Source organism: Penicillium maclennaniae, assembly GCF_028827695.1.
Source record: "Penicillium maclennaniae strain IBT 15551 chromosome Unknown utg000006l:1.0-2513246.0:1.0-2515036.0, whole genome shotgun sequence".
In the NCBI taxonomy this organism is placed as follows: Eukaryota; Fungi; Ascomycota; class Eurotiomycetes; order Eurotiales; family Aspergillaceae; genus Penicillium; species Penicillium maclennaniae.
In genome coordinates, this window is record NW_026623218.1 from 309039 (window position 1) to 321228 (window position 12190).

At 48.6% G+C, this 12190-nt stretch overlaps 5 protein-coding genes across 5 annotated transcripts; all 5 read right to left on the minus strand.

The window, feature by feature from the left end:
- Window positions 1-1518: 1518 nt before the first annotated feature.
- On the minus strand, window positions 1519-2214 carry N7477_006350 (uncharacterized protein; the record flags this gene model as incomplete). The annotated part of the gene is made up of 1 exon (XM_056968013.1): window positions 1519-2214. One exon carries the CDS (start codon window positions 2212-2214, stop codon window positions 1519-1521), a length of 696 nt encoding a protein of 231 aa, XP_056820809.1.
- A 491-nt stretch (window positions 2215-2705) lies between these two features.
- Window positions 2706-3308, minus strand: N7477_006351 (nucleoside phosphorylase domain-containing protein; the record flags this gene model as incomplete). The annotated part of the gene is made up of 1 exon (XM_056968014.1): window positions 2706-3308. The coding sequence occupies one exon, from the start codon at window positions 3306-3308 to the stop codon at window positions 2706-2708; it is 603 nt and encodes a 200-aa protein (XP_056820810.1).
- A 778-nt stretch (window positions 3309-4086) lies between these two features.
- N7477_006352 (uncharacterized protein) lies at window positions 4087-4738 on the minus strand (the record flags this gene model as incomplete). Its single annotated transcript, XM_056968015.1, has 2 exons — window positions 4087-4406; window positions 4456-4738. The coding sequence occupies 2 exons, from the start codon at window positions 4736-4738 to the stop codon at window positions 4087-4089; spliced, it is 603 nt and encodes a 200-aa protein (XP_056820811.1).
- Window positions 4739-6103: 1365 nt separating this feature from the next.
- On the minus strand, window positions 6104-8647 carry N7477_006353 (threonine/serine exporter family protein; the record flags this gene model as incomplete). Its single annotated transcript, XM_056968016.1, has 1 exon — window positions 6104-8647. One exon carries the CDS (start codon window positions 8645-8647, stop codon window positions 6104-6106), a length of 2544 nt encoding a protein of 847 aa, XP_056820812.1.
- A 981-nt stretch (window positions 8648-9628) lies between these two features.
- N7477_006354 (fungal specific transcription factor domain-containing protein) lies at window positions 9629-11972 on the minus strand (the record flags this gene model as incomplete). Its single annotated transcript, XM_056968017.1, has 3 exons — window positions 9629-11242; window positions 11299-11839; window positions 11908-11972. 3 exons carry the CDS (start codon window positions 11970-11972, stop codon window positions 9629-9631), a joined length of 2220 nt encoding a protein of 739 aa, XP_056820813.1.
- Between the last annotated feature and the right edge of the window lie 218 nt (window positions 11973-12190).

Here is a 12190-nt window from a genome sequence, read left to right on the forward strand (position 1 = left end):
ATGATTGATGACCCGCTTCATGTTATTCCCGACGTCTGAGACCAAATTCTGCGAATGATTAATTCTCTCGTCTCGAAGGGCCGAAAGATCAATGACTCATGAATCTACGTGTATTCTTCAGATGATTTGTTTCGGGTCAGGATTGGGGAATTTCAGGCGAGAGTCATCATGCTCATGGCATGGTTTCTGGAACTCTCCATTTCGAACCGAGCTATTTGACTCGAGCGAATCGCAAATCTTCTCTAAGACATCAACAAACCCAGAATCAAGCCTGGCATATTTCTTTCGCAGAATGAAGCGATTTTACTGGAAAGTCGCATTAATTAGACTTAGGTGCTTGCGATCGGCTTTCAATTAGGACTGCTTGGAGCCCCATCAACCTGCGGTACCAAAAAAGGATTCTTCATAAGTTTGTGCCGTGTTGGCGAGCAAGCTTAATATACTGTGCAGCTATGAGATCGCATGCGTTTTTCTTACAGCCGAGGGGCCTTGCATATTGCCAAAAGCCCGGGAAGAGTCTGGTTGAATCTTTCAACCGTAGTAATTTCATGGTATCCTCTCTCCCTCGATCGGATAAAATCACATCCCAGCACATCTTCATGATGCTGGGGCGCTTCTTTTTAAGAGACTCCAAAGTGGCTATTCATAGTTGCATGCATCTTTCAGACTTTGTAGAGATTCCTGCCCCCAATGACCTGCATAAGGGTCAATCTGAGAGTCATCGACGACCTGTTCTTTGGCATATTCAAGCGGTGTCTTGCCGTTCCAATCTTTTTCATCCAAGTTGAACATTCCCTTCCTTTGCAGAAATCGTATACGGGGTTTGCTGAATGCTCCATTAATTGCCCCTTGATGCAGAATAGTCTTTTCTTCATGTGTCCTTTGCTGATATTTTCACCAGCTCTGACAAATCTTGAAGAAAAGCAAAGGTATCACCCCGACGCATTGACAGATGTAAAAGATTCCGACCTTTCTCGTCCACCCCAATGGGTTCCTTCCGGAGATGATTGGGTCAGAAGATATTCGAATACGTCATATTGAATCTCAAAACGAGAGGAGGCCAAATAGAGGCTGAGAACAGAGTTGCCATTATCATCAAGTTTGTTGATGTCGCATCCATATGCCAAGAGAATTTCGACCCTCTCAGTGGAGCAAGATTTTGCTTCGACGTGGTGATGTAATAGATTCTTCCCTAAATAATTCTGCTGGGTGCAGAAATGTGATATTTGGTGCCCATGACTCTCGAACATGAATCTCACGACGTCTAGGTGGTTACCACGAACAGCGTAGTGAAGTGGGCTTAGATGCGCGCTATCAAGCAACGTAACATCACACCCTGCATTCAATAGTATGCGAATAGCCTTCAAGTTTCCTGCCATGCTGGCTAGATGAAGGCAAGTTTGTTGCTTGGAGTTCAAGCTTGACACTTGTGCTCCATACTCGATAAGTGTTGATAGCACGGCGCACGCGAAGGAGAGTGAGTGGCTTGCGTGAAACGGCCACGCAACCTAGCAACTCTTAAATGGTCTTCTTGTCCTTGCCGTCGGTCTCGAGAGCTGTCGTCAATAGCTTCGTATATAGCGAGTCCAGGCCATGAGGCAAACCTCCCAAGGTCTTGACAGCATCTCGGGATCGTATACCTGCCAGCTCATTGCACGCAATACCAACCCACGGAAACGTGCCCTCTGCCTTTTCAGATAAAATCCGTGATACTGACTCTGAAACATTCTCGGAGTAGTCGTTCGCTCGAGAAAGCTCTTTGACTTTCTCTGTCATGAACTTTCTCAAATCATCCTGTGCCTCTTTATAAGAGGACAAATCCATACGATTGCAGTTGATCAACCGGAATTGCCCCTTGATATTAGGGCATGGTCGACTTGTGATCAAAAAGTGAACTCCGAGCCTTCCAAGCTTCATTTCCTGGACCATCAGGAGGATTTGAGCGAGGAGAATGTTTTGTGATTCTTGGTCACATTCATCCAACGCATCAATTATGTAATAGATGTGTCCATTCGCCTTATGGCGTCCAATTTCCATAAGCAAGCTCCATAGCCCATCAAACGATGCAAACAACTTTTCTTTCTGATCGTTGAACTTTGGAAATATTTGATTCAAAAGATGCGGGTACTGCTTTATCGTGTGATAAAGCAGGCCACGAAGGACGGCTGTCGCACTAGTGCGAGTCACAGAAAAAGTAAGCAAGAATGTCGTCATTCCTGTTAATTTGGCTCGGTAGCTGCTCGACAATGGTGATTGCTATAGTCGATTTCCCTAACCCAGGGTTCCCATACAGCCACAAAATAGTCGAGTGGCATTCTGTAGCATCTTGAGAGCGAATCCAAGTTTGAAGCTCACTCGTATTCAGTATCCACTCGCATGTGTTAGAAGAACGCCTTCCTTGCCGTCGTGTTAACGCATTCTTGTCTAGGTATGGGTCCGTAACGAATAATCCTGACAAGAATTCGGACTCTTCTGGTTTCAAATGCGTTCCTAGGAAAATATCACTTAGCGATTGGGCATTTTTGCGTGGTGAGGTTACTCACTAGTTCTCTGGTGTGGTTTGCGATGGTCTTGATGAATCAAAGATAGTAGCAATTTCGCATAGGATGCGGCAGCCAATGCTGCATATCCTTGCCATTGCTTATTTTTATGAGAATCGCAGTAGTCACATATCCCTCGTATCACCAGGCAGGAATTTTGATCCATCAAGCCTGCAGCCTCCATTTCGAAGCACAGGATATTGTTCTTTCCAGCATGCGATCCCGTGAGACGGCATCTCTCAGAAGGCTGTTCCCAGAGGCGATCAACCCGTAATGAATCGAAGGATTATCGCTTCCCCTGGGCTTTCGGTGGACTAATTGCGCCATGTCGCAAGCATGGCAACTTTCACCACAACCTTGATGGTCATATGCTGCGTCGAAAAGCCAGTCGTCTTCGGGCCGAGAGAACTCTTTTCTCATAAATTCATTTCTGTCAAGGACATCGGCAATGATCTGTCCTATGGACCCATTTCCGATCTTATACTCACTCTCTATATGATTCAAGGCATTCAGGAGCAGGCGCGGCGGTTCATTTAAGTATCCCGTACGCTGAAAGGCTCCAGTACTAAGCATCTTCCCAAAGTCGTATTGTATCACGCCGCTCTCGCCGGCACTTGGCCTACAGACAACAACATCTCCGAGTCGAACGTCAGTCTTGCTTGGCACGCCGCCTCCAATACCAACCATGAGACCAAACTCTAGTGACGTAAATGTCCGCTTCATGTCCACAAACGTGTTCGCAGCTGATGTTATCCCATAGGTACCCATTGGAAGACAGGAGATCACCCCATTATGTCCTTGGACTCTTCCGAGGGTGTATATGTTATCATCAGCACCTGCATAGGATCTTCATGGATTTCATCTAACATGACTTTCGCGGCGGCCAGCTCTACGGACAGAGCAGAGATCCATGCCACAGTGTAGTCTTCGTGAGAAAAACGCGGCGCCATTGGTAATGATCCGGGGTAAGCAACCTCGTACTTTTGGGGAGGTTTGTATCACAGACAAGGTTGAGGCTGTCTCATAAAAACACACGTCAGCTGGGAGGGGTAGTCGATGCGGCTGAGCGCAGGGGTGCTGCTGACTGCATGCCCAAACTCGGTCGCGAACTCTGCGGTTCATTCGAGATGCATAGCCTTACTTTACATTGTTGAGAGTGAAGAAGCAATGTACTATCATGATTAAGAAGTGCAAGAAGTGTGAACCCAATAAGCTATCGTCGGATAGCCACCGGCGGACGTTCAACAGACCTTGATAGATCTTGAGCCAAGCGGTTCAACGAGCGACATATAGCTCATGATACACGTTAACTAGATGATCACGTAGAGATTCAGAAGAAAAAGTCAATTCAACTTTATCTCGGTCGCGACACTTATCCAGTACGTTCTCATCCGAAAAAGTGCTCTCTATACCACGGGGTATCCAGTAATCTCACTAATGTCAAAAAGCGTGTTCCATAATATTAAGATAAATGTACATTTCTCATGAACCATCAAATTCTCTCACTCCTCATACCGATCATCTTATGACGTAATCTTTAGGTAGGCTAAATGAACTTGCGCTCAACCACAACCTTAACACAGCTCGGGTTCTGAGGCTTAGCCTTAGCATCGCCCAGAACCCAGTTCAGAGTGTGATAGGTGTAAGCACTGTAATAAGTCTCACAGATATACCAATTCCGCAGAATCTTGACCTTGTCACCAGTAGGCGGGGAAACAGTATCGTCAAGATAACTGTAGATACCCATTTTACCATCCTTATCGAACATGACTGACTGCACGTCATAGCCAGGCTCGAACAAGGGCATAGCTACATTGGTGGAGGGGTCGCTGTAGAAGCTCATGGGCTCGGACTCGTATTCGATTTCTAGAATTGTCAGAGGATGCTTTGTAATGAGGTAAGAGGGGAGACGCACTGTTACCCTCGCCGGTGTAGGGGAGCCTCCAGACTAGAGTTCCGGGGATACCCTGGCCCTTGATTGGGGCTTGCTCGCCCTGAGTGGTGTTAAGGTGGAAATTGGAGCCGCTACCAGCGAGGCAGAGGGACTCAATGGCAGCACCGGAGTGGCAAGCCGCGAGCTTCTGGCCATCGATAGACTTCTTGGCTGATTGGATGACTAGGTTGAAAGGCTTAGATTGGATGTCGGCGGTTGCGGCTCCGATGAACAGGAGGGCGGATATGGCTGTGATGACCTTCATGGTTGTGGTCTGGAAGTGCGATGAATGTAATAGTAAGTACTATTTGAGATGGAAGGCAAGGTGAACTTTAGATAGAATTGGGAATAGATGGAGTGAAATGATTGACTTTAATATTTAAGCCCGGTTTTTCAAGTCCGAGCGTAGACCCTGAGACATGCCGGCTTAGCGCACTGTGATCATCCAAAATTGTGGCAGATCGTCAGCTAGCCTCTGTAACCTTGGGCACTTTTCCCCGACCTTCCATCCCACGTGAGCTTCATTAGCTCCATCCGATCGCTAGATGAAGCTCGGCAAGGTAGCCCTTGTCTTTTTTTATTTGAAGCCCTATGGCGCTCGACAGAGCGTATGAAAAGGCGTAAACCTAGAGCTGAAGAAATAGCAAGGTTGGGCAGCCGAGCGGGGTCTCCGAAGTGGCCGTGGTGACCGGGGCTTGCCACCGCTTTCCGCGCTGGTAAACGAGAACGAACCTGAGTGTCGGGGAATTTAAGCGGAATCTTTATTGGGGACCTACAGTCTGCTCATAGCCGCATTCTACTGCCCCACGGTGCCAGTTCCTATTGCATCGCATGATTACTACCTCTGGTTCTCTCTGGGTTCTCTGGACTAGGCTGCTTAACTTCCCCCCCCCTACGGGCTAGGTGCAGCTGTACGTGTCATGGTCTCACTCAGTATAGTTTAGCATATGATTCCTGCAGGCAAGACGTTCCGATAAATCTGGTCGTTCGTTCATACAAATAATATTGTCTCACACAGGAATTGCCTAAATGGAAGTTCTCGTAAAAATCCCGCCAAGAATGTGAGGTGATGCTCGTCGGGTCATCTTTACACAAGGGTTGAGGGACGCTGGGTGTTCGATGGGTATGTCCGCTATTCTTGATCTTATCTATCCTGTCCCTTCAATCTTTGGTAGGCTTATCGCTCTGTCTACTACTTAACTGATCCAAGAATTGCCACTAGGATATTGAACACACAAACAATGGGAGGAGCTTGGTCATGGTCAGGTTGGTAATCCACAGACTGAAGCACAATGTCCGAATATTTGTATTCTTCCATCGGCGAACAATTCAATTTCTGATTCTCAAAGTATTTTCGAGTTGATTCAAATGAATGTTCCGGTCATGGATTGCAGGAGCTTTGATTTCCTCGGGTGGCTGGACGCACGTCTCGGACTTGGTCCCCACTTGTCAATCGCAAACTGTGCTGCTGAAACGATCTTTGCCTAGTCGGAGCAGTGTAAATGCCTGGCGACCGAGCCTACTTCCTAATTCTGGCAGAGAAAGCTCTAGCGACGAGACTCATCCAAGTGGAGGCTACAAATCGGATGACCAACCGCGGCATCGGACGTAACGATTTGCCATGAATTCCTCAGAAGCTGAACAGTCCACTCCGACGTTTACCGTACGGATAGACCACCAGGGCTGAAATGAAGAGTCCTATGGTGATGCCTATAGCCACCTGGATCATGCCGAATCCCAGACTAAACACCGAGGTTCCAGAAAGCCCAGCTCCCGGCGAGGAGCTGGCGGCGTGATGAGAGGACACATTCTGGCGAATGGCATCCGCCGATTGCACTCCTGAGATCAAGGACCCTGTCGCAGCGAGGCCTGAAGGCACCAGGATGAATACTCCGGGCAGAATGGCAGTCGCAGCATGACCGTGCCACAAGCGGCTGTACAGATTACCCAGGATGCCAATGCAGAATGCGCCGACGGTATTAGCGACCTGGGAATTTGAACCGAGACGTAGCGTGCTGAAGTAATTGGAGATATATCCGCACATGGCAATGAATGTCATTGGCGGAAGTTGCTTCCATTTGCCTTGGTTGATGATTAAGAGCCAGAAAGTCATAACGAAGACGAAAGGGAAGTGCTGGACATAAGGGCTTTTGAAAGCACCTTCCTGGGGACACTGAATATCTGAAACGGCGTTTCGATCAATTAGGCCATAAACGGTAGTACCGACTGTTATGCCATAGCCAATGAAGAGAGAGAAGATGATCGCATAGACCATTCGAATTGAACCGGCGATGATTTGATGAGACTGCAGTTCTAGACTGCTACATAGTACAAGAAAACCGGGTAAGATCAAGGCAATCGAGGACTGAGCGATGGCTGAAAAGCAGAACAGATACTGTTTTTTCCCATCGGCTAAAGTGATCTTGATACTTCCAAAGGCACGGGCGATGAAGGAGGTAACCACAGTCGATGTCACCTCGAAAACGTTGGAATATAAAACCGAGCGAGGTGCTGCGAGGTGCTGCATAGCTCCAACACAAAGACCATTGAGAAATATGATGGGCATATCGATCGGTCGGGCGTTGAAGGCGAAAGGACCGACTGTTGCGGTTGCCAGCCCGTACACGAGAACAACCAACCATTTGGGATAGTGTGGTTTGGAGTTAACCACTTCCTCCAATTCCTGCACTGCTTCCTCAATGCCGATGACATCGTGGATCACATTTTTGTAAATAAGATGTGAATCGGAGAGACGAGCAAGATCAACACCCTGCGCCACTCGGACAAGCTTAAATTCTGTCGTTCGCGTCGAGGTATCATCAAATGCCATGATCATACAGCCTGGCAGGTACAAGAACTGAGCATCGACCTCGAGTACCTTTGCTGTCATCTGCATATACTCTTCCAACCGATGGGTGGGAGCTCCAAACGACATTAACGCTCGGCACAGCTGCATAATATACCGTTGTCGACAGATAATCTCTGCAATGTGAACCGTTACTCGAATCTCATCCTCGAGCTTTACGTTTCGATTCGGCTGTTTTCCTTGTCGCCTCTGCGCCGCAGATATCACTTCATCGGAGATTGGTGTGCTCGCTCCGCTCAAACTTGCTGCACCCCCAATCAAAGTCGATGTCGAAGTATTGGGAGGCCTCTTATACCATTTCACGGGCTTTGCCTTCTTCCCTGTCAGCCCACTCCCTGAGCTGGAAACAGAGGCTCCAGAAGCAGAGCTAGTTTGCGAGCTTTCCGACGACTCACTGGAAGTCCGCGGTTTACTCCCCTCCTGCTGTTTAATTTCTTGTCCCTGTAGCTTCATCAATTGCGACAGAACACCACCTCCGCCAGAGCGATATCGAAGTCCAGAATCAATAGCCAACTCGTGCGGTCCACCGACATAGTTCTTGCCAGCTCCTGCGCCGTATGGTCGCCCTCGAACTCTCCGCCGTGGTGATGAATGGTCTTGTGTAAGATCGCGCACCAATCTATGGGCCTCGGAGCTGCTATTTGCCTTGTCTTCATGTTTTTGATCATCCGTTTTATGTTTATCATCGGTGAAGTCGGACTCAGGCACCGCGTTTCCGGTTGCCGAGTCTCCATGGTAGACACCCGACGTCAGATCATCACCGGTATACTCTGGCCGACCTAATCGTGTGGCTAGTTCTGAAGCTCTGCGCGACCAGTTGGAAGAGAATGAACGCAATCGTTCTCGTACCGAGGAGGGAGTCATAGTAGCTGGTATATTCTTCCGCTCAGGATCATATTCTGACGGCTTTTCCGGGGGGGCCTTTTCGTCCGGCCCTATATCTTCAGTCTTTTGGGATGCTGACCAGTCCTGTTGTGGCTGACGAGGCTCATCCGCGATATCGACGGATTCGTGTTCATATGGCATGGTGGACGGATGTGGCTCGCCCTCTTTTTGGGCCTTGTCCCATTCTGTTCTGAGATCTTCTCGTGGTGGTGTTCGAGCGATGTCTCGCATGGACTCAGTATTGGCTCGCCAGTGAACACGAGTCGCATTAGGGTCTCTGCCCTCTCTATTATCAGGGCAATCATCGTGCTTGTTTTCAGGATCTTGGTCCTGCCATTCCTTAGGTCGACCAGTAGACTTATCACTTTTCTCACCGTCACTAGTAGTGTTGGAGGTAGAATTGGCGCTTTCCCGGTCTGACATTGAATCGGTCTTGTGAGTCGATTTCGGATTATTGTAGAGACATCGGTGTAAACGAGATCGAGCCTGACAAGAACTGAACGATCAGTCCAAGAACTCAAAGAGGCAGTTGAGAGCTACCAAAAGCCAATATGCGAATTTCGAAGGTGGAGGCACCGAATTGTAGGAAGATGGAACGCGTCATTCATCAAAAATTTGACCCGACTGCCCTAGGCTCATCTGCACGGCTCGAGTGGCCATTTCTGTCTCTGCATGAGCTCATGGAGGCGTTCTCCGGAAATACTTCAGAGACGTGGGCCCATTATGGAGAATTCGATGAATGAAGCCAAGCGCAAAAGGCGAAACAAACGTGTGCTGTCATTTCCGCTCTTCATAACCACGGTTCATCATTTTGCCTCATCGGATTGTTGCTCCGAGGTCCAGGTTGCCAACAGTAAGAAGAGTCCACATGGAAAGCAAACGGCATCCATTTGTGGATATTCAGCTTGCCTTTTCTGCGTTCAGTGTCATGTGTCCTGCATGTTGATTTGCTGGATGGTGAACATATAGAGTTCAGTGCCCCAAACGATGTGCCTATGCAATTCGTCTCAGAGTTGTCCGGTAGGACTTGCCGAACCACGCTCTGGATCATTCCTCGAATTTCTTTCACGCTGGCTCGGTTGGTAAACTGAATGGCCGCCCTGAAGCCAAATTATCAAGTGGCATGGGCTGAAATGGCCTCGTCCAACTAAGCTCGATTCAGTCCCATTTCATTTCATGGTAGGCTATAATTTCCTGGCGGCCAACCAGAAGGTAAATTGTCATTACATGTTATCATGCATCAGGTTCAGAATTTCGGGTTTTCTTTTTCAGCATTTTCACCCAAAGCCACTGTATATCCAGTTTGTAGGTTCTGATATACCAAAATCAAAGTGACTTTCAGGCATCTGGCAAGGATATTATCAGTAATCGTTGCAGACAGAGAGTCTTAGCGATGACACGTTGTCAACCTACCATGAATGCCCAGTCTCCAAGCAGGTCCGGCATGCCATCAACTTCCAGATCATTGATCTCATCAAGATCCAAACAGCTTTCTTGACCTCCACCTGCATTTTTCTCTAAAATAGACAAGCATAAGGTCTCGGCATCTTCTGCAGCCTGTAGAAGCATATATGGTAATTCTTCCTTGGAGGCACCCATCATGAGAGCGTTGATCTGGGTATAAACCAAGCAAGTGAACAAGTATCCTTTCGTATTAGTCTCTCCAGCTTCAATGCACTTCAAGTTCCAACTCTTATAATCTTCGATAACCCCAAGAAGATCGCGCCGAGGTGGAACGGGTCCAAGACCATCTTCTTCCTGAAGCTGAGCTTTCAACTCTGATGCAATGAGGAAGCATGCTTGCATTGCAGTCGTACGAAAAGGGCCGGATCCACACTGAGCTAATCTTGTCAGGTCTTGTTGCGTTATATTTTGCCCTTCATTCGGCCTGCTGGCCATTAGAGACGATGGATGAATGGCACACCATATCTTGAGTGCATTTTCGACGACGACACGCCGGGAGAAAGCGAAAGCTGTTTCGTTCACGGCACTGGCGAAGAATGGCATATGTAGCGCGACGAGGCAACGGCGGACAAGCCAGTCGAGGGTTCTTATACCGAATTGTGATGTCCCACTGGCGGGTCCGTAGGACTGCAGGGCTTCGGAGATGGTCTTATAAGAGCGACGAAGCTCTGAATCGACGTTAATTGTCTCTTCATACGTCATGTGCGCACCGAGCGCGTTGAGTGACCTGGCAATGGCCAAGCGGAGTGGGAAAAGCTTCCGGAGAGCCAAGGCTATAGACACCTGAGTAAATGTCTGTTCGGGCTTTGGTATCGGGGTATCGCTCATGATCTGCTCGTCATCGAGGTTACCCGGTGGGTGTGTGTCAAAGTCGTCCAGTGAGAACAGTGGAGGTCCGCCTGATACCATACTTGTGGAGAGGACCATTTCCATAATGGTATTCCAAAGTCTGCGTCGCATTTCGGTCGTGAATGCTGTTCTTCTCGGCAGGTATATCGGATCTCGATGTAGGCCCATGTACACTGCAGTTCTCAAGAGCTCTCCTGTCGATATCCAGGTCAGGCCGCCGTCCACGCCCACATTTTCTCTCGCAAGAAGAAGCAACATTGTGGTCTGAAGGAATGGAATATTCAACCTTGACTTGAATTCCGGTTCTGAAATCCATGTTTGGGCCTCGTACACCCATCTTATGGCCGAGGCACGAAGAGAGAAATCGTCATCGTACATTGTAGCGCCGATCGCAAGAACGAGCTTCAATTGCACAAGAAACGCCAAATCCGGTGTGGTTCCCGAGAGCCACAGCGCATCGTAGTCTTGTCTGAATGTTGGAATATGCAGAATTCTGTAGACAGTTTCGTATGTCCGAAGGTATACCTCAACAAGAGCATCCGCCATGTCTTTCTGTGGGAGCTCCGTGGTCGGCATTGCAGGCCACGAGGGTTTTCTCCGATTCTTGATTAACTTTCCTAGGTGCTTGCATCTTTGCAGAGTGAGAAAAGCCTTCGATGTTTCATTCCGAACAAGCGGCTCGAGGGCTTCAAGGATGTCTCCGAACTGATACTCAGTCAGTCTTCAATCGCTGAAAAGCGAATTTGACCCGCAAATCTTACCTGAGCGACCCCGTTCATCCAATGACTTTGACCAAAAACTCGAGTCTTATGCATCACGGTACGTGAGATTGTCGGAATGCGGCCATCTGCCGGAATTTCCTCCTGCACGTGGAATGTCCCAGCAAGGTGGGATGTTGTTGTACTGATATTGTAACTTGGACTGGGGGTGCTCAAACCAGTCGATATTCGATTCGCACGCGATAACTGATCTTCGAGCTGCTGAATCTTGATTCGCAATGACTCAGCTTCTCGGGAAGAGGCCTGACTAGCCGGTGTTGACGGCTCTGTTGAGCTGGCGACCCCCGATGTTGATGTTGCTTGAGACTTTGAAAATGTGACACAACGGTTGCTTCCAGAGGATATAGCTGTCGTTCTCGGGAGATGGTAAGTCTCGGGCTCTGGCCGGTCCAGATCAGAGATTCCAGCATGACGATGCCGTCGCGACGGTGGGGGCGACAAGCTTTCATATGTGCAATTGCCGCTTTTAGACCGAACACAGTTGCTGCACGGGGATTCTCGATTGCACTTGATCTTCCGCTTTCTGCAGAGAGAGCATGATCTGTCTGTGTTAGCTCCATCGCTCGTTCCTGTTATCTCCGATCTACATACACAGGCGGTCGCCGTCGTCGACGCGCGGGCGTTCCACGCGAGGTGTTCACAACGGCATTTTCCATGCCTTACATGTCAGATAGACCAACTTGCGTGTCTTTGAGTACCTTGCAGTCTTTCAATTTGGGAAATTTGAGGATGAAGCGAAAGCAAAGAGAAAAAAGACTAGGGGCCGTCAGATCTGATTACGGGAAATGCGCAAAAGGTCCGTCGCGCCCGCCATTTCCCGACTCTGAGCCCCGAGCCATGCTTTCTCCGCGGTGCTGAATCATTGAAGAGCCTG